A 21,892-nucleotide genomic window follows, 5' to 3' on the forward strand; every position below is an offset into this window, starting at 1 on the left:
CATTACCCATGCTGATGACATCATAGATCACAGATTTGTCTATCTGTATTGCAACAAATTATCAAAATAAATGAGTGTGTTTTGTGTTACGCCGCTTTTAGCAATATTATCAATATCACGGCGGGGGACACCAGACATGTCTTTCACACATTGTACCCATGTGGGGAATCGAACCGGGTCTTGGTCGTGACGAGCTAACGCTTTAACCAATAGGCTACCCCACCGCCCATCAACATACGTGGGTGTAGCGGTATTCCAGTTATATCACGGCGTGTCAGCCTAATGAGCGACAAAAGCCATCAACATAATGTTGGATAACAGACCCGAGATCTCGGAGTCAATATTCTGTGTGTGAGCGGGGTATCGATGTAAAACTGTCAGAGTACAATAATAGACATGTATGTATCACCTGTATCCACGCACTTGTACATGCTCAAAGCGTCAATACCCCAGTTATCCCCAGCTGCCTGTAAGAGGGTTAACAGTCACGTGTCTTATCCATTCACCAATTCACTGCCCGGTGAACAGAGGCAATTTTGAACAAACTCACACTTGCCTGAGTTGAGGCCAGCAAAATTCCAGTTTGGTGACACAGCAAAAAAAGTGACGACAAATATGTTCAACGCCCATAATATTCTTAAATACTCTTCCAGATTTATGTAAAATATATATTGACGGCAAAAATGTTCAACACTCTAAGTCTCCTTACATATACCCGGGAGTGCATGACCCAGGGCAGTTAATTGACGGCAAAGCCAGTGAATTTGTATTGTGATGTCGGTTTCGACAAACACCTCAGACGTATCATATCGCCATCAACATATCTTTCCAGGAATTCTATTTTCTCTTATGTTTTTCTTTTCCTGGAACACGCTTCGGAAATAGCTCGTGGCTAAACCTAACCTATATTACATTGATCTCGTGACGCTTCTGTGGACAGATTCTGTGTAACCGCCATTGTGTGATTTCATGTTTGTCACACAATGGCGGATACTTGTGTCCAGTTACTAAGTTATTAGAAACAGCATCTGTTATATGTTATACATAGAGGTATTACAGCTTTATAATGATAATGTTGGACAGTCTTGTTGGAGTTAGAAAACGTAGAAATTGTTCAGTCTGTCCATAAATTCTTCTCAGAATCTGATAGAACTAATTAATCAGTATAGTCTTATACTTTGATTATATAATTATAATCTGCATGTAGCTGGAATGGAACCATGGAATTTATCATAGGCTCCTGGCGTGTCCAAGGGACGCAACTCTGCCACGGGGCCCTCTGACTGCATGAAAAAAGACGATAGTGTCAAATCACACGTAGATGGTCCATAGTGAGCAGCGTTACAGCCACTGCACTCACCCGTCAAAGCGGAGAGAAACAACCACGGATCAAGGATATTAATCAGTAATAAGATACATAGTTCACCTGAACAGTCTATAAATAGGGTGTGATCATGTAATTGTCCCGAGCGTGGGCTATGCACAGGTGATTTTATCTGAAATAAAGATTGCTGTTCCCGGAATTCATTGAAGGCGGGCGTACCTGGACACGCAAGGTAAGCGCTTGCTGCACGTCGGCCGGTCGGTTGGTCGGTTGTTGTGAAGGCTGAAAGTTGAATGCTTTTCTTTGAAGGTATTTTAACTTCCTTTACTTTTATTTGACGCGATGTTTGGGGATTTGTCACCCAGCCTACTGAGTCCCCTCTAATGGCAGTCAGTTGCTGTCACCTTAACCCATCTTCTTCAAGTCCGATTTGGGTTGATTGCGTCCCAGGTATTAGTCTCTCTTATACCACTACCACTAGGGTGTGTTATGTCCATTGTTCCGGCAGGTTGATTTTCTGTGTATCAACCTTCTATTTGCACGTGCAGAGGTTGATATGTGGATAACAACCTTGGCGGTGCAGGAAACGCACGTGCAACAAGCAATGTACGAGTCCATTCGGCGCCCACGTGGTATAAGTAGGTTAGCACCCCCCTCTGCGGGTGATATGGATTCAACGCTCTCGCCTGACGGCTCGAGCGTTGAAATCCATATCACCCTTGAGGAGGGTGCTAACGTATACATAACAGCAGGTGACATGGTCAGACATGTGCAGTGCGACGTAGTAGGTAAACACGGATGTGGTTATCAGCAGTGCTTGATTTCTGTTTCTGTGCATAGTTGTACTGTGAGTAGACAAGTCAAATGTAATCCATATGTGTACTACTTCGGTGTACGTTTTGAAAGCTCTACTGGGATGTCTCGTGTGATAAATAAATTGAACACATATGCAAGTTAAGGGTTTAACTTGCGTTCAAATTTATTGTTCACATTTAGGTACATGCCGGCTGAGATACGCAGGTCCTCTGTGTGACTGTAGCTATTTATACCATGCTGCAGTTCTCTAAGGACACCCCGCTCAGACACATTAACAGACTCAGAGCTGACCTTGTTTAGCCCCTTAATATCGAGTCCTCAACGGGATCTTCACGGGTACGTCGTTTAGTACAGACTGACTGACTGAGTAAGATTTTACGCCGCTTTTAGCAATATCACGGTGGGGGACACCTGAAATGGGCTTCAAACATTGTGCCCTTGTGAGGGATCGAACCTGGGTCTTCGACGTGAAGAGCTAACGCTTTAACCACTAGGCTACCCTGACTTTTAGTAACGTCTTTAGGCACGGCAAGGAGATTCAAGCTTCCATATTCGTGCAGACGCTAAATCTGCCAATTTAAATTCAGATAAATGAATTTGATTTTGCATGGACCACTATCAACCTGCCATCACTGTGAAATGTTCTGTCAATTCTACTTCATAGTGACTGAACCGAAGGCATGTTTAATTTGATTAATATTTTATATTAAGTTCTTTGGTTCTACCATAAGCTATCTACTCATTCTCTAATTTGGTTGCAGAATACCGTGTTGAACAAAATACAGATGCTGAAATACCCAAAATCCACTGGAAAGAGGCAGCTCCATCCACCTCTCACCCTGGTAAATCCACAATGCATGGTCTCCAAAGATCTGTCAAATCCAAATCCGCTGCAAAGTCTGTCTCTGGAGCCGAAGGGCAAATGTGTGGACCTTCATCAAAACCTTCAGTTACCAAGATACCTCAAGTAAGCTATCCTCCCCGGTCTAAGGACGACAAACATGGACTATCGCCGTCAAAAGACAAGAAACAGTCAGCAATAACAGCATCAAGTGCCTTCAGAAAGGAAGAGAGAAGTAAACCTAGTTCAAAGCAAGGCGTTTCAAAACGTGATGACACAAATACTCGTACCCGTTTATTATCGGATACTGTCAAATTTCCCAAGGTAAAGTATCTTCCCCCGCCCCAGCAGGGAAAACTTGAACAGTCATCTGTGAAAGACACAACACATCCACCAATACCAGGTCCAAGTGTCTGGACAAAGAACAGGGACAGCCGAGGCATATCAAAATTAGAGCCTCCAAACACCTCTCGACTAACAGACGACACAACACCATTGAAGAACCAAGGTAAGGCAGTGAGGCATAGGCAAACTTATTCTAAGTCAAATGCTAATCAGTCAAAGAAAGCTAATGAGGGTTCATCAACAAGGGCACCAAATAAGGCAGGGAGCGATGAGCATGAAATAAAACCTGCTGGCGATTCAACAACAAAGGGATCGCCAGAAAAGGAATATGATGGAGAAATATTTTCAACCTCAGACGTGATCCTGAAAATTTCGATCATAAAAGATTCAATTCTCTGCGTTTGTTCATTTTGTTTCAAAAATACATCGAGGATAATAGTTTTCTTCGGGAGATTAATCATACTTTGCCTGTCAAAAGTCACTTTTCAACCATTTCCCGAAAAAGATCGAAGGGACTGTCCTGCCAAGATGATATCCTCTGCCCATAAGCCTGCTGGGCCATTATCTACTGTTGGCGTGAAGCAGGGTTCTGGGAAGGCGGCAAGAGATTCTGACAAAACGAAATTAGGCCATTTACAGTGTGAACACAATGACAATGTTGTGGACACATCAGAGATGGATGCATTGATTACTGAGATGGTAAATAAACAGATCATTCGGAGCTCTGGCAATCCAAAAAGGGACATCAAGAACTTCTTTGAAAAAGAAGTGAAAATGGAAAAGAAGGATATCGACGTAACGTTGGGGCATTTTAGGAGGTTGAAAGAAAAGGTTATAGGACTATTAAACAGTGAGATGAACTTTGGAACATGGACTTCTTGCAATGCAGGTTCTCACTTCGATGGAACTAAGGTAGGAACGGAATAAACAAAAATAAAAGTTGGCTTCATGAGGTTATAACAAACGTGTTTTGGTATGTATTAAGGGGGCAAGGCTGACTATATTCTTATAATAATATTATAAGTAACACGTAAAAAATATCTAAAGCGTTAGATTTGAATACTGCTAAAGTCAGTCAGGTGTATAAGCCTCTTCCTTTCTCAGGTGGCCCGACCAAATGAATTTGACTGCACAATCTTCCCAGTTCTTCAGACCAAAATTGTGGCTGAGTTTGATGACACCTGTAAAGCTGGGTCATGCAAGGTGAAGGTCGTCGGTGATGTGCATGACCACGAGAAGGATCTCCAGCTATTCCTTGAGGGAAGCTATGTAAACTCTAAAAGGTTCAAGGCATACGTCTTTGAGAAGCTTGAACGTGTTCTTGAAACTGATAGAAAGTTAAAGGGTTCGTTGATTTATTTCACTTGTTCAAATTTTATAATGTCCCTGAATGATATGTATGTTTGAATGCACACATTATATACCAGACCCAGTATCAAGCGAGAAACTTGACATATTCAAATATATATAACTGCAGATATGTTTCGTTTCAGATGCTCGCAAATTTTCGTTTACCCAGTCTTTCGCGGTGAGCTATGAGGGTATTCCAACTGAAGAAGGGATGAAAAGTATTGACATTGACTTTTTGCCGTCGCTGAACATCAAACCCTGGCCTCCGAAGAACATTTGCCGTGACATCAAGAAAGTTATCCCGGACCAGACTAAAGCTACAGCCGTCCAGAGAAAGGGATTCAACGTAACTGCGAAGCACTGGTGTCATGGTTAGTACTCAAACAAAAATTGATTGACTGATTGTTGTTAAAGACCACAATTGGCAATATTCCAGCTATATGGCGACGGTCATTAAATAATCGAGTCTGGACCAGATAATCCAGTGATCAAGATCAGGAGCATTGATCTATGCAATTGGGATATGTGTCAACCAAATCAGCGAGCCTGACCACCCAATTCCAATTTGTTGCCTCTTAAGACAAGTATAGATTGCTCAAGACCAATTCTATCCCGGATGTTCACTGGTCGATCAAACAATAAAATATGTATGCGAGCTCTATATATATGGCTCTGAGAAGTGAGAGACCTATTTGAATTCTTAAAACAGCGTGTATACATAAATGTGTACAAACGAAACGACAAGAAAGGTAACCAACCGATCTCCTTCAAATATATCTTGTACTAAATGCCAAGGACAAGAGTTTGAGATTGCTCATAGTCCTGTTATTCTAACTGCTTGGGGGAAATTGTAAGTGAATAATTTCTTTGATGAAATATTGGAGTTCACCTGAGGTTTGTCTAAAGCACCCCATCCTTCATGCAAAGCTGGATCCCAGAAACCTTTGATCTAGGATTCGAGTCCTTGATTCACCCTCATTATAGTCTTTGGTCAACATCAGAGCTGTTCATGCTCACTTCAGGGTTTCTTCCTGTACAGATCAACCGTTGAACAGCAAAGGTACGAATCTGAAAATTCCTCATATATCTTTCTTTTGAAAAGCCAAAGATCCTGACCTCCTGGCAAGTTTCCTGTTCCTATGCTGAGAAGACCATCACCAAATATGCCGATAAAGTCTCTTGGAAACCGTCACTTAGGACATTGAAAAGAGTCTTGGAAATTGCGAAAGGCAACAGTGATTCTTGTGCCAAGAGTAACAGCCCAGAGCTCTTGCAGATCCAAAAAGCAGTGAGGTATGTCCAGAAACAGAAACCAGAACTGTGTTCTTCACTGCTTACAACGTATCACATCAGAACCTTGATGTGGTGGCAGCTGTATGAACTGACATTAGGGGAGCACGTGTGGGGGACAGAAACAATGGCCACAAGATTCCAGGAATGTCTCCGGAAGTTCCAGAAGATGATGACAGGGGAAATGGTTGTGCCGCACTTCTTCCTTCCCCAGATCAAGAACATTTTACCGCATAAGCTAGGAAAGGAAAGGGAATTCCTCTATGTCATAGCAAGGGCAACTGAGGTAATATTCAGCAAGAAGTGACTCCCAAAACTGGACAAACATTTAAACCATTGGTCAGTCAAGGATACGTACTTATCGGTCCTTGGGGGAGTGAAGGATGTGGATGCAAGTAAAACAGTCGTGTGGTGCTGATACTGTACATTGTCCTCATCTGTCTTGTTACAGTTGATGGACTGTGGGGTAGCTAAGTGGTTAAAGCGTTCGATCGTCACGCCGGAACCCGGGTTCAATTCCCCACATGGGCACAATGTATGAGGCCCAGATTTGGTGTCAAGAGCCGTGATATTGCTGTTATATTGTAATATTAGGCGTAAACCTAAACTCACTCACTCTTAAAATTGAGATATATGCAATGACCCTTACACGTATGTGTTCTCACTATTTAAGTATCATAGTAACTGTTAATATCCACAAGTTATTATTGTTATCACCCCAAGAATATGCGTCACTTTGAAATGACCATCTTAATTATGAAGTTTTCCAAGTAAAGACAAATCAGTAATTCGAGATACAGCCACATTTGTCAATTAATCAACGGCTCGCGGCTGGACATGCTGTCTTCTATGGATTTCCAACTGTACCATAGGGCGCAGGTGTACACAAGTACTGAATAAAGCATGAGTCTGTAAACTGTTTTGTGACGTTCCGTACTTGTATGACAAATCATATCAAATGTTCACATGCAACCTGCTTAAAGGTCACATGCAAGCAAAAAAACAAACATACTTAAAACACAATTATCATTAATTCATGACAAATAATATAAATTGCTGATTATGAAAAAACAAAGAAACAAAATTATAAGAGTACAATCGCAAATCAAAAGCGCAATATTTTGGGCTTGGGTTTACTTCCCTCGAAACGAAGCAGCCGGGATACCGAACCCAGCCAGAGCGGGTGGGCGTGCACTTTAGTGTAACGAAGTCTTTCATTGGCTGGTTCATTTGCCGATACACTCAGGACTCTTTGTGTGTGTATATGGAGATGTTGGGTTTTGTAAATACATGCTCATTGTTTCTGCATTTGCGTTAGATCCAATCAACAAATACTGAGATGGTGAACTACTGCGTAGCTGGAAACTGTCGTTCGTCCAAGTACAGAGCAGGACTTGAAACTGAGTTTGCACCGGTTTCCGTCCGATCCAGTCATCCGAGAAAAATGGATGCAGTTTGTTTGCAACCCACAGACATAATAACATGTCATGTGTACAGCTATCACACCTGCCTGTGTGTGTAATTACATAATGTGACACAGACACCCATAAATCAATGGGTTTTGTTTATGGTCTATAGCCTGATAGGTGTTAAGTTCAAATTGCATGTGGTCAGTGATCGAAGTTGCGTATTGTATATTGTCATTATCAGACAGGCAGGCAGACACATAGGTGTCAATAAAACAGACATTGAATTTTGTCTGTGACGGAGACTGCTTATCACAATCAGCATATTTTTCTATGTTTCAATAGACATGTATTAAAATATTTCAGTTTTCATGCTGAGCAATTTTTAACAATGAAATTAGTATTTCTAAGGCTACACCTTCTTGAAAATTCGGTTTGCAAATCTGCCTACCCCCCCCAAAAGCAAGATGTGAAAATATATAAGAAAAAGTATGGGACCAGTGTATTTTTATTACTGCAGACACAAGATTTTTTCATAGCGTTATTTTTCAACTTTATAACTTTTTTGATAATAAAGTCCATACCGAAAGGTATCAGAATCTGCAAAGTTGTGTTTTACGTTGCATGTGACCTCTAATGTGATTGTCCTGGGAAGTAATGTAATTCTTTTGAAAGAATCCTATTTGGAAATAAAATGATAAAGATAAGGTAACAATTTTCTCTCATTTTTCTGTTGGGCTCGGTGGGGTATGCTAATGGTTAAAGCGTCTGCTCGTCACGCTGATGACCCGGATTCGATTCCCCACATGGGTACAATGTGTGAAGACCATTTCTGGTGTCCCCCGCCGTGATATTGCTGGAATATTGCTGATAGCGGCGTTAAACCATACTCACCCACTCACCTTTTTCTGTTGTTAAATGAACAAATGTATGAATGTTTTCACCTTGTTTATTCGCTGTCGCGTGTTGCTTGAACAAGAACAGAATTGCAAGTTTATTTTTAAAGTGCCTATCACTTTATGCAACCCACATATTTAAACATGTCAACGACAAAGTGTATACCATTGTGTTTGTTTGTTGCTAAACGCAGCACTCGGCAATTCCAGCAGTATTCCAGCAATATTCCAGCAGTATGGCGGCGGTCTGTAGATGCACATAAGTTCAGCAGAGTGTAGTTGAACATAAGTTCAGTAGAGTACAGTTGAACATAAGTTCAGCAGAGTACAGTTGAACATAAGTTCAGCAGAGTACAGTTGAACATAAGTTCAGCAGTGTACAGTTGAACATAAGTTCAGCAGTGTACAGTTGAACATAAGTTCAGCAGTTGAACATAAGTTCAGCAGAGTACAGTTGAACACACAAGTACGTTCAGCAGCATAAGTACACTTGAACAGTTCAGCAGAGTACACTTGAACATAAGTTCAGCAGTGTAGAGTTGAACATAAGTTCAGCAGTGTACAGTTGAACATAAGTTCAGCAGAGTACAGTTGAACATAAATTCAGCAGTGTACAGTTGCACATAAGTTCAGCAGTGTACAGTTCAGCAGTGTACAGTTGAACATAAGTTGATCAGTGTACGGTTGAACATAAGTTATGCAGTGTACTGTTGAGCATAAGTTCAGCAGAGTACAGTTGAACATAAGTTCAGCAGAGTACAGTTGAACATAAGTTCAGCAGAGTACAGTTGAACATAAGTTCAGCAGAGTACAGTTGAACATAAGTTCAGCAGTGTACAGTTGCACATAAGTTCAGCAGTGTACAGTTGAACATAAGTTCAGCAGTGTACAGTTGAACATAAGTTCAGCAGAGTACAGTTGAACATAAGTTCAGCAGAGTACAGTTGAACATAAGTTCAGCAGAGTACAGTTGAACATAAGTTCAGTAGTGTACAGTTGCACATAAGTTCAGCATAGAAGAATTGAACATAAGTTCAGCAGTGTAGAGTTGAACATAAGTTCAGCAGTGTACAGTTGAGCATAAGTTCAGCAGAGTACAGTTGCACATAAGTTCAGCATAGAACAATTGAACATAAGTTCAGCATAGAACAATTGAACATAGGTTCAGCATAGAACAATTGAACATATGTTCAGCAGTGTATGATGATACGTATGATACCAATGTTTATTTAACAATTATTACAAGCGTACTTGGTGAAAAGAGTTTCCCAAATACACCCCGTGGGGCCTGTCCAGAAGCAAATTCCACAAGTGCCGACTGTGCAACATATCAGTATTTAATCGGCATAGGTTACAATGTTCAATTATTTTTCTGCCACTATGGTATGAAGGAGATTATCACTTGGCCAGAGATGACAAAGTATTGGAATGCATAACTCCGGTAAGGCATCCGATTGGGACATGAATGTCCACTGCACAATTGTCAGTCGTTTGGTCAGAAAATACTTGGAAACAAATAAAGTGAAGGACTGGCCACGTTCTGGACGACCCAGGGTGACGTCAGATCGTGAAAAAAGGTTCGCTATTGAGACGAAAAAAGACCAGAATGGCCTTAGAAGATCCGGGTACAACGATCTTCCCCAACAATCAGAACTTGCAGAAAAATACATTGGTCAGATGAAAGCCAATCCGTCCTATTGTAACTAATGTACGGTTGAGAATTTGGAGCAGCGAAATACAGCATTTATAGCAAAAATATTCAGAGGCCGGTGAAATACGAATGTACATATCTTTATGTTGAGGTATATATAGAAGCACATTCCTCCGTGTCCTGTTACAATACAGGTTATGCATTAGGCTCTGTCGATCTCCCGAAAACACGCTGATGTTGGCATGTACCATGTGATTAGTATCTCAACAGTTCAGTGTTTACAAAAGAGAAGAACAAAGTAGAGAGCCTTTACCGTGAGATCTACACCGGAATTCCCCCATACACACACACACCACACCCTCCATCCCCCTACACCCCCACCCCCAACACACGCAAGGTCATGGCAACATATTGAAGTATTTCCGACGTTTCAACGTTCAAATATTCCACATTTGCATTTACGTACATTTCCTAGAATTTCTCGCTAAAATAGACACTTATAGTGTTACGTAAACGCAAGAGATATTAGATTAACGCAGTTAATGGTGTAAATCGTAACTGTGTAAACAACTGAGGCGTTGTCGCTGCTGGTGTCTGCTTGTGGCTAAAGCAGCTTCGGCCTCCAGCTGTATTCAAGTAGTTTAACGGGGTGTCAGCCTCGAGGGGAGGGAGTGTGTGAGTATGGTTTTACGACACTTTTTTCAATATTGCAGCAATATTACGGTGGGGGAAACCAGGAATGGGCTTCACGCATTTTATTTATTTTGGGAATTCGAACCCGGGTCTTGGGCGTGACGAGCGAACGCTTTAACCACTATTCTACCCCACTTCCCCTTCTCACGAAACCCTGACGTGACTGACGTTTATAAAAACGTTTACCACTAACGTTCTGGCGGTAAAGGAATCTTGCTTTACACTTTTACTGACTACATTTGTATATTACTGTACACATCTATCTTCCTGTACACTGTCTTACTGTACACATCTATCTTCCTGTATACATCTATCTTCCTGTATACATCTATCTTCCTGTACACATCTATCTTACTGTACACATCTATCTTTCTGTATTCATTTATCTTCCTGTACACATCTATCTTACTGTACACATCTATCTTCCTGTATACATTTATCTTCCTGTATACATCTATCTTCCTGTATACATCTATCTTCCTGTACACATCTATCTTCCTGTACACATCTATCTTCCTGTATACATCTATCTTCCTGTATATATCTATCTTCCTGTACACATCTATCTTCCTGTACACTGTCTTACTGTACACATCTATCTTCCTGTATACATCTATCTTCCTATATATATCTATCTTCCTGTACACATCTATCTTCCTGTATACATTTATCTTCGTGTATACATCTATCTTACTGTACACATCTATCTTCCTGTATACATTTATCTTCGTGTATACATCTATCTTCCTGTATACATCTATCTTCCTATATATATCTATCTTCCTGTATACATCTATCTTCCTGTATACATCTATCTTCCTGTACACATCTATCTTCTTGTACACATCTATCTTCCTGTACACTGTCTTACTGTACACATCTATCTTACTGTACACATCTATCTTACAATATATAACAAGTTTTATGGATAACAACTTCTTTATTTTCGTGAGTGCGACGTTTCGATACAGATTCTTGTACCGTTGTCAAGCTCTTGCTCTTGCTTGACAACGGTACCAGAATCTGTATCGAAACGTCGCACTCACGAAAATAAAGAAGTTGTTATCCATAAAACTTGTTATATATTGTACGTCTCAACTTCTAAAATGCCACTCAAACAACACATCTATCTTCCTGTATACATTTATCTTCGTGTATACATCTATCTTCCTGTATGCATCTAAAGATTTTAAAAACTCTCCAAACAACAGTGCTTAAAATAATTATATTAAGAAACTGAACTAAAGTATTTTACTGAAATAAAACAAGTTTTTATCCATAGAGTTTGCCAATGTTGTACTTCTATCAACCTCTAAAATGCCATTCAAAGAAGTTATAATAATAGTATATTTGGATGATAAAGTTCAGGCATGTTCGATCTTGTACCGAAGCATCTCAGAATGTTAGAAACAGTATGGAACTACCACAGTTGCTATAGTGATGCAGATGCAGAACGCACAGACGCAAGGGAGGCGGGTATACAACCATTTCCCACTGAGGGCATCTCATGCAAGGACATTCTTGACACATGGAAGCAGTTGTCGCTGAGATGGTAGAGACAAGCATCATTCGGAAATCAGAAAGTCCGATCACAGTCCGACCACATTTTGTTTAAAAGACGTTAAGGTGGAGCGGGACACTAAGTGTACTTTAAAACTCCCCAAGAGGTTCCTGGAAGAGTAGGACCATTGTAGCAGTGAGAGAGAACTTAGGAACTTGTGTATGTTACACTTCTGGCTTATATTTCGTTGGATGCGGTGGGGTAGGCTAGTGATTAAAGGGTTCGCTCGTCACGCCGAAGACCGGGTTCGATTTCCCACATCGGTACAATGTGTGAAGCCCATAGGTGTGTGTATGAGATAATTCCAAAATGGAACTTTAAGTTCAACGCTGATAATACTTTAACAAACAGCATTTATCAAACATGATGTAATATCGCCAAAATGGGAAGAAATTTGTCAAAATTATCTGTCCTTGGCCTGCCTCTAAAATCAGAAGGTTTCCGCTTTAGTTCTGCATACAAATCGTGCAAAGAGACGCGTACAGGTCCATACTTTTTGCAACTTTGTACCCCACTATACACTTTCGTCGAACGTGAGAAAACACTTCATTCCCTGGAACATGTTTTGCATATTGAGGGAGGATGGTTATTGTTAAATGTATATTTAAGTTACATTTATACTGCCATCTTTAGGATTTTGTCTGGAATGGAAGTAAGTGTCAGCTGAAGTCTTTTTAGAAGACAAAACGTGAAATGTTAGAAATGTATAAACATTTAGGCATGTCGGCATGTTCCATCAGCTGTCCTCTGGGACTGACACGTTTATAATGCATGTGTATGGAAATTAAGTTGGGACTGACAACATGACAACAAGACCAACAACATGGGCATTAGGTATCTAGATGATCTCATATCGTTCATCAACGGTCACATTGCCACTTTCCGTTCACTAACCTCCTGAACTTGAGGAGGAACTGACCCTTCTGTTTCGTATTTTATCTGTGCAACAAACCCGTGAAGTTCTGGGTTAGAATTCTGGTTAGATTCATGTCATCGTATCCCATTTGCGTAGATCGATGCTCATGCTTTTGATCACTGGAGTGCCTGGTCCATATCTGGAATACTGCTGAGTGCGGCGTTAAACACCAACCACCAACAAATCCAGTAGTCAGCTGTCCTTGCCACACGTCGTGGACGCAACGTACATCACTGTATCCGTGTAAAACTTTGAACACGACATTCAACCCTAATTCCCTGACTTCATCTGTGTTTAATCCGACATCTGCTCATCCATTCGATAGAATTATTGCACAAAGAAAACAAGGCGAATATTCATTTATTTCCATTATGAATTACAATTCTGGGCAATTTCTTTCCAACTTGTCAAGGACCCAATCTACCAAAACTTACAATTTGATCTTAGCATCAGTGTTTTATTTTGGTGTGGAGTGAGTGAATGAGTGAGTGAGTGGATGTCATATAAACAATAGTTTTGTCAGTGAAAATACCTGTAATATGGTGGCAGTGATACATCCTTCCAATTTGATTTGATCATCAATTTCCTGTCTCAGATGGAAAATATTGCCGCTTTTCCTTTTCATAAAGAAACTGGTTAGTTCTACTTTTCACAATCAAATCTCTGTCTCAAATGGGATATATTGCCTATTCTACTTTTCATAAAGAAACTGGTTAGTTCTACTTTTCACAATCAAATCTCTGTCTCAAATGGGATATATTGCCTATTCTACTTTTCATAAAGAAACCTGGTTAGTTCTACTTTCACAATCAAATCTCTGTCTCAAATGGGATATATTGCCTATTCTACTTTTCATAAAGAAACTGGTTAGTTCTACTTTTTACAATCAAATCTCTGTCTCAAATGGGATATATTGCCTATTCTACTTTTCATAAAGAAACTGTTTAGTTCTACTTTTTACAATCAAATCTCTGTCTCAAATGGGATATATTGCCTATTCTACTTTTCATAAAGAAACTGGTTAGTTCTACTTTTTACAATCAAATCTCTGTCGCAAATCGGATATATTGCCTATTCTACTTTTCATAAAGAAACTGGTTAGTTCTACTTTTTACAATCAAATCTCTGTCTCAAATGGGATATATTGCCTATTCTACTTTTCATAAAGAAACTGGTTAGTTCTACTTTTTACAATCAAATCTCTGTCTCAAATGGGATATATTGCCTATTCTACTTTTCATAAAGAAACTGGTTAGTTCTACTTTTTACAATCAAATCTCTGTCTCAAATGGGATATATTGCCTATTCTACTTTTCATAAAGAAACTGGTTAGTTCTACTTTTTACAATCAAATCTCTGTCTCAAATGGGATATATTGCCTATTCTACTTTTCATAAAGAAACTGGTTAGTTCTACTTTTCACAATCAAATCTCTGTCTCAAATGGGATATATTTGCCTATTCTACTTTTCATAAAGAAACTGGTTAGTTCTACTTTTTTACAATCAAATCTCTGTCTCAAATGGGATATATTGCCTATTCTACTTTTCATAAAGAAACTGGTTAGTTCTACTTTTTACAATCAAATCTCTGTCTCAAATGGGATATATTGCCTATTCTACTTTTCATAAAGAAACTGGTTAGTTCTACTTTTCACAATCAAATCTCTGTCTCAAATGGGATATATTGCCTATTCTACTTTTCATAAAGAAACTGGTTAGTTCTACTTTTTACAATCAAATCTCTGTCTCAAATGGGATATATTGCCTATTCTACTTTTCATAAAGAAACTGGTTAGTTCTAAATAGTTTTTTCACAATCAAATCTCTGTCTCCAAATGGGAATATTGGTTGGGATATATTGCCTATTCTACTTTTTTTTAAAGAAACTGGTTAGTTCTACTTTTCACAATCAAATCTCTGTCTCAAATGGGATATATTGCCTATTCTACTACTTTTCATAAAGAAACTGGTTAGTTCTACTTTTCACAATCAAATCTCTGTCTCAAATGGGATATATTGCCTATTCTACTTTTCATAAAGAAACTGGTTAGTTCTACTTTTTACAATCAAATCTCTGTCTCAAATGGGAGATATATTGCCTATTCTACTTTTCATAAAGAAACTGGTTAGTTCTACTTTTCACAATCAAATCTCTGTCTCAAATGGGATATATTGCCTATTCTACTTTTCATAAAGAAACTGGTTAGTTCTACTTTTCACAATCAAATCTCTGTCTCAAATGGGATATATTGCCTATTCTACTTTTCATAAAGAAACTGGTTAGTTCTACTTTTACAATCAAATCTCTGTCTCAAATGGGATATATTGCCTATTCTACTTTTCATAAAGAAACTGGTTAGTTCTACTTTTTACAATCAAATCTCTGTCTCAAATGGGATATATTGCCTATTCTACTTTTCATAAAGAAACTGGTTAGTTCTACTTTTACAATCAAATCTCTGTCTCAAATGGGATATATTGCCTATTCTACTTTTCATAAAGAAACTGGTTAGTTCTACTTTTTACAATCAAATCTCTGTCTCAAATGGGATATATTGCCTATTCTACTTTTCATAAAGAAACTGGTTAGTTCTACTTTTTACAATCAAATCTCTGTCTCAAATGGGATATATTGCCTATTCTACTTTTCATAAAGAAACTGGTTAGTTCTACTTTTTACAATCAAATCTCTGTCTCAAATGGGATATATTGCCTATTCTACTTTTCATAAAGAAACTGGTTAGTTCTACTTTTTACAATCAAATCTCTGTCTCAAATGGGATATATTGCCTATTCTACTTTTCATAAAAAAACTGGTTAGTTCTACTTTTTACAATCAAATCTCTGTCTCAAATGGGATATATTGCCTATTCTACTTTTCATAAAGAAACTGGTTAGTTCTTCGTTTTACAATCAAATCTCTGTCGTCACTGTTCAAGAGTTTGGGTGATAAAAGGGTCTCACGTTTTATCAAACGTGTTGATATTTTCACAACAAATGTCACTTTGGTGAGAGTCTATTAAACTAGTACTTAAAGGACATCTGGTCAGTTCAGTTTACGGGGCTTTGTGGTAGATGTGATAATATAATATAATATAGTTACATCAATGTACATCGAGTAGGAACTATATCCTATCATCGTCAAGCACGCCGTGTGGCGTAGGAATATGTATCACTTCACTTCATCATGGCGGATTAAACTAGTAGTATCGTCTGCTTTGGTTGTCCCTGCCTTACCACGAGTACGAACGTCGAAACTGCATCCAGAAAAATAACATGGTGGCAGCGTAAGAAACGAACCTCGACTCGAACTTTTGAACTATGGTTTGTGTCATGACGACGGTTTCCTTGTCAGTGAAACGAAGATTTGAGCAGTGTAAGCCGACTGGTGCTAGTGCTTGCAGACAGAGTGGTCAGTAACGGACTTCGAATTTGATTGATTTGAACTGATTTCGTCACCCTGTACCTCGGTTAAGGTCTAAAGTGTCGGTATCAAGTACGTTCGAACATAAGGAAACATCCGAGAATAAGAAAATTGTGAACTTTATCAAGAGATTTGAACTTTTACTATGTTTAGAACTGTCGTCGCTGCAAGGAGCTCACTAATAGCGACCACGTGATAAGATGACCGCGCTCATGGATAAACATCCTGTTATCGCTACTCGATAAACGGTAAAATAGCACTTACGGGATCTGAACATTCCATACGCAAACAAGCATGGATATAATAACTACTGGTCAAGCCCGGATTTAGCGGAGGCATTTCGATTTTTTCGCCAAAGATGTGAACTTTATTTTTCAAATATCAAAGACGACAAACGCCGGTGACGAGGGAATAAAAGCATTCAACTCTTGGACGTTGACAGAGACACAAAAGAAAGACTCCAAATATATTTTTGACAAATTTGAATCACAGATTAAACCAAGCGTGAATTACAGATTGCAACGCCTATACCTTAAAAAATTCAAGCAAAATGATGTCAAGATTAAGGCTTCAAGCGCTTAGGTGTAAATTCAAACAAGATGAGATGAATGAGAGATTGATAGAACAATTGATATTCGGAACAAAGATGCCAGAACTTCAAAAGGAGTTGCTTGGCAAAGATGACAAATTAACTCTAGAACAAGCAATGGACTCAGCATGAGTTCAGGAAGCTTCAATTAAACACATGGCCGAGCTACAAGGTGCTCAGGAGTCCTGTGTAAATGCCATAAGAAAGGAACAACACCCGCGTGTACCTGCGTGTGAACAGTGTGGGAACAGCCCTGCCCTGCTCATGGGACATTTTGTGAGAGGTGTGGAGGGCTGAATCACTGGAGTATGTGTAGAAGTAACACATCAAACCATCGAGGACGAGCACGTGAGCGTGGCCATGGAAGAGGCCGAAGTCACTTGAGGGTAAGAGGTCGTTCCAGGCCTCATCGAGAAAGGAATATCCACTCTTCAACAGGCGAAAACCCTGAGGATATCGAACAACACTTCGAGCCCCTTACTTTCCAGACCACTGATGTCATCAAATCAGATTGCACTGAGGACGACGGAGAAGAAGTATTCGCAACTATCGATATCTCTTTAGATAATAACAGCCCTGCTCATCTCAAGGCAAAGGTCGACACAGGGGCTCAAGGTAATCTATTCCCTCTCAGAGTTTGCAAGTTGATGTACCCTCACAAGATATCACCCCAAGGGACTCCAATTTGTGGTGCGACGACAGCGTCCACAACAATCCTGAGTGCATATAATGGTGCCAGGATACCGCAGTATGGCAAGATAACCATACCCTGTCATTACAAAGGTAAGGATAGCGGAGCAGTATTTTATGTTGCTGACTCAGAAGGCCCGATTATCTGCGGACTTCCTACCTCGCGTAAACTAAGCCAAGTTACCCTCCACTGCGAAGTTAAACAGACTCCTGTGGACTCAATACCAGATAAAGATGGACTGTTACGAATGTACCCAGACCGTTTCCAAGGTATAGGAGACTTTAAAGGCAAGTTCCATATCACCATTGATCCTACAGTCACCCCTGTAGTCCATGCTCCAAGACGATGCCCTATACATCTCAAGGATGAAATTCAAGCTGAAATGGATGAGATGGTGAAGATGGGAGTTATCACAAAGGTTAACGAAACGACAGATTGGGTTTCGAGCCTTGCCTACAGCCGCAAGGCCAGTGGACAACTACGAGTTTCTTTAGATCCCAAAGATCTTAACCAGGCCATAAAGCGACCACATTACAAGACCCCTACATTGGAGGAATTCACACACCGTTTCTCTGGAGCCAGAGTCTTCTCCCAGCTGGACACCCGACATTGCTATTGGTCTATCTCTCTAGATGAAGAGTCAAGCAAGCTCACTACCTTTAACAGCCCATTTGGTCGTTACCGATTTCTCAGACTGCCATTTGGTCTCAGTCTGAGTCAAGATGTGTTCCAAGAAAGAATGGACCACATACTCACCAACTGCCCAGGTACAATATGCATCGCCGATGACGTTGCAGTATTCGGCAAGACGGAACAGGAGCATGACAAAAACATGAACATACTGATGAAATCAGCAAGAGAACATGGTCTCGTGTTCAACCCAGACAAATGTGAAATCAAGTGCGACAAGATTAAGTTCTTCGGACTTGTATTTGACGCTGAATGTGTCCCGATCCTGAAAAGGTAAACGCCATCAGAGACATTCCACCACCATGTGATGCAAAGAAGGTACAAGAGTTTCTCAGCAACCTACATGGGACCATTCATCCCAAATCTCTCTGAACACTCAGCTCCTCTGAGAGAACTCATCAAGAAAGACAGAATTCACATGGAATCAGTCCCACCAAGCTGCATTTGACAAGATAAAGGAGAGTGTGTGCAGCGAAGTAACTCTAACCTATTTCAACCCACAAGTCGATTCAGCTGTGAGATTCGATGCATCTACAAAAGGACTCGGAGCTGTTCTCCTTCAGAAAGACAAACCCGTAGCATTTGCCTCCAAATCACTCAGTGGAACTGAGCAGAGGTATGCAAATATCGAACGTGAGATGTTGGCAGTGGTGTACGGATATGAGAGATTCCATACCTTCTTGTATGGGAAGCAATTTACTGTTGAATCCGACCACAAACCCCTTGAGATGATTTATCTCAAGAATCTATCAGCAGCTCCACAGAGGCTCCAACGCATGCTATTAAGAGTTCAACCATATGACATGAAAATCAAGTATCGTCCTGGTAAGGACATGGAACTGGCAGATGCCCTCTCGAGATCACCTACACCAAACAGTGTGACCATAGACTTGGACACTCGTGTAGACATTGTCCAGTTTTCAGAACAGAAACTAAAATCCCTCAAAGAAGAACCTCGACGTGACGCTGAGCTACAAGCCCTGAAAGAAATTATTCTGGAAGGATGGCCAGAACGCTAGAAATCACTGCCTGTCCCAATGAGACCCTACTGGTCTTTCCGTCATGAACTGACGATAGAAGATGGTATACTCCTTAAGGGAGATTAGGTACGGATCTGTTCTACTTCTCAGGAGATGAATACCTTATGCTGTGTGACTATTATTCCAAGTTCCCGATTGTCCGGAAAATAACTGAGACTGGAGGAAGTCATGCCGTCATCAAGGCACTGAAGGCCATATTTTCAGAACAAGGCATCCCTGAAAAACTAGTAAGTGACGACGGCCCACACTACGCATCTGCCAACTTTGCCAACTTTGCCAAAGAATGGAAGTTTGAGCATGTAACATCTAGCCCACATTACCCTCGTCCCAACGGGTTTATAGAGAGACAGATACAAACTGTCAAGAACACATTACAGAAGGCGAAAGTTTCTCATGTTGACTACGACAAAGCACTGTTGGTACTACGGACAACCCCGATCGATCACCATTTTCCGTCACCCTCAGGACTCCTCAATGCACGGAGAATGAAAACGAATCTACCAGTTAGAGTAAGGAATGAAGATTACAACATAGACAAACTAGGAGAACATCTAGAAACTCGCCAAATGAAGCAGACGTACTACCATGACCAACAAGCTGGCAGTAAGTTACTTCCCCTGGTACAATTCGGAATTCAGGACCAGCTGTCTGGTAACTGGAAACCAGGCATCGTGGTGCAAAAATCTAAGGAGCCGCGATAATACGTGGTGTCCACCCCAGAAGGTAGACTGTTACGGAGGAATAGGCTGCACCTCCGAGAGGCACATACCCCAGCTTATGTTAGACCAGCCGAATCTGCCAGTCCTCCAACAACCGACAGGCAGCCACTCCACCAACATGATGTCCCAGCACCAGAAGTGACCCGCACCAGGTCAGGCCGGATTGTGAGGCCGCCGAAACACTATGACGACTGAAATGTCCTACTCATCTGATACTGGATTCAAGTTAATCCTCAAATAATGATTCACGTTAATTCTCAAATGACGATTACTCAACTTAACAAATATCACCCTGAGCGCCCATCTCTGCAAAGACTATAACATTCTCTCTCATAAATTACATGGACTCTAATCGTTAATTGAATGAGAGGGATGTGATAATATAATATACTATAGTTACATCAATGTACCTCGTCAAGCACGCCGTGAAGCGTAGGAATATGTATCACTTCACTTCCTTACTACTAGTTTAATCCGCCATCATGAAGTGAAGTGATACATATTCCTACGCCACAAGGCGTGCTTGACGATCACAGGATATAGTTCCGGATTAAACTTGTCACGCCGAACACCCGGGTTCGAGTCCCTGCATGTCTGAAGCCCATTTCTGGTGTCCCCAGTCACGATATTGATGGAATGATGCTAAAAGTCGGGTAAAACTGAACTCACTCACTCACTTATGTTTACGAATATTGGTCGGTGACTCTAGAAAACAGGATTTCCATGGATCTGACCAAGATGTACATGAACTCTCTGTCCTTCCAACGCACCGTGCTCATCATATTCCGGACGTTAGGCAGGAAGAAATGGGGCACCGTCATCTCGCCAGTCAACATTTTCTTGAACTTGCCCAGACAGAAGTGTAACCTATGTTCCTGAGTTTCATCCTCCCACACATGGAACCCGGCGCTGAGGTCGTACAACAACGTCCACATCAACGTCCTGATGTGGTAAGTTGTGAAACATAACCGAAATGAGGCATCCCTCAAGTAATGTTGTTTGGTGTGTTCAGCGACTTGCTGGATCATCTGTGATTTTCCTGTGACCGTGAGGCCCTGTTGGCCCTTGGCAATCTCCATCACTCGTTTCATTGTTCGGAGGATAGGCTTCCAGCTGTCTTTGTTCCCGTGCAAAGTGAGTTTGTTCTCAGCGAGGGAGAACGACATCTGCCACTGATTGTCTGCATGGTGTGCTGAAAGAAATATGAGCAATTTAGTATTTGAACCGATGTTGTGATATTATGCAAAGAAGAAGATTCGATAGACATTACCCACTTGGCATTTTCAAATGAAGTCGTACTTAGGAATAACTGAGAAGACCCTACCTGGACAGCACTTTGTTGTAATGTTGAATCCTTTTTCCTTGATGTCAGAAAGGTTGATGAAATGGGATATTTCCTTGAGATTTTCGCATTTGCTTAGATCCCGAGCAGTCGAAGACGGTGGCCACTGTGGTATGTTGATTGCTGGGACGATGTCCACGTCGATGTCAAGGGTGCCGTGGAAGGTTGTGGTGCCGGTGTAGGTGATGCCGAATGATGGGGAGTTTTGGTGTTTTAGGTTCCCTGTGAGAAAGAAATGTCATCTATACCACTAAAGTGAAGGAACCACTTAGGCAAGGAACGACAGAGGTGATGACACAGTTTTCAT

General features: G+C 40.6%; 2 protein-coding genes and 1 long non-coding RNA gene across 8 annotated transcripts in view; 1 reads left to right on the forward strand and 2 right to left on the reverse strand.

Annotated features, from left to right (window-relative positions):
- Positions 1–1,573: 1,573 nt before the first annotated feature.
- The window catches only part of LOC124262090 (cyclic GMP-AMP synthase-like), a 47,233-nt gene continuing 26,914 nt past the window's right edge, over positions 1,574–21,892 (forward strand). For 2 of the 6 annotated variants that reach the window (XM_046696525.1, XM_046696526.1), the window contains exons 1-4: positions 1,574–1,633; positions 2,902–4,238; positions 4,431–4,671; positions 4,820–5,047. In XM_046696525.1, coding sequence (XP_046552481.1) covers positions 1,618–1,633; positions 2,902–4,238; positions 4,431–4,671; positions 4,820–5,047 — 1,822 coding nt within the window. In that variant the 5' untranslated portion in view covers positions 1,574–1,617. Of the gene's footprint in view, positions 1,634–2,901; positions 4,239–4,430; positions 4,672–4,819; positions 5,048–5,778; positions 6,883–21,892 lie in introns of those variants that run through there. The other 4 variants (XM_046696530.1, XM_046696529.1, XM_046696532.1 and 1 more) reach the window with 4 other exon arrangements.
- Positions 13,790–16,361, reverse strand: LOC124262096. Its single transcript, XR_006894496.1, has 2 exons — positions 14,978–16,361; positions 13,790–13,876 (listed from the first exon to the last, which is right to left on the reverse strand). It is a non-coding gene; the product is annotated as an uncharacterized LOC124262096 (long non-coding RNA).
- LOC124262089 overlaps positions 20,841–21,892 on the reverse strand; it is a 35,889-nt gene continuing 34,837 nt past the window's right edge. The window contains exons 4-5 of the mRNA XM_046696523.1: positions 21,568–21,807; positions 20,841–21,435 (exon numbers count right to left, since the gene is read on the reverse strand). Coding sequence (XP_046552479.1) covers positions 20,927–21,435; positions 21,568–21,807 — 749 coding nt within the window. The 3' untranslated portion in view covers positions 20,841–20,926. The remainder of the gene's footprint in view (positions 21,436–21,567; positions 21,808–21,892) is intronic.

This window comes from Haliotis rubra, unplaced genomic scaffold (genome assembly GCF_003918875.1).
Source record: "Haliotis rubra isolate DU_JTF1 unplaced genomic scaffold, ASM391887v1 Scf820, whole genome shotgun sequence".
Lineage (NCBI taxonomy): Eukaryota > Metazoa > Mollusca > Gastropoda > Lepetellida > Haliotidae > Haliotis > Haliotis rubra.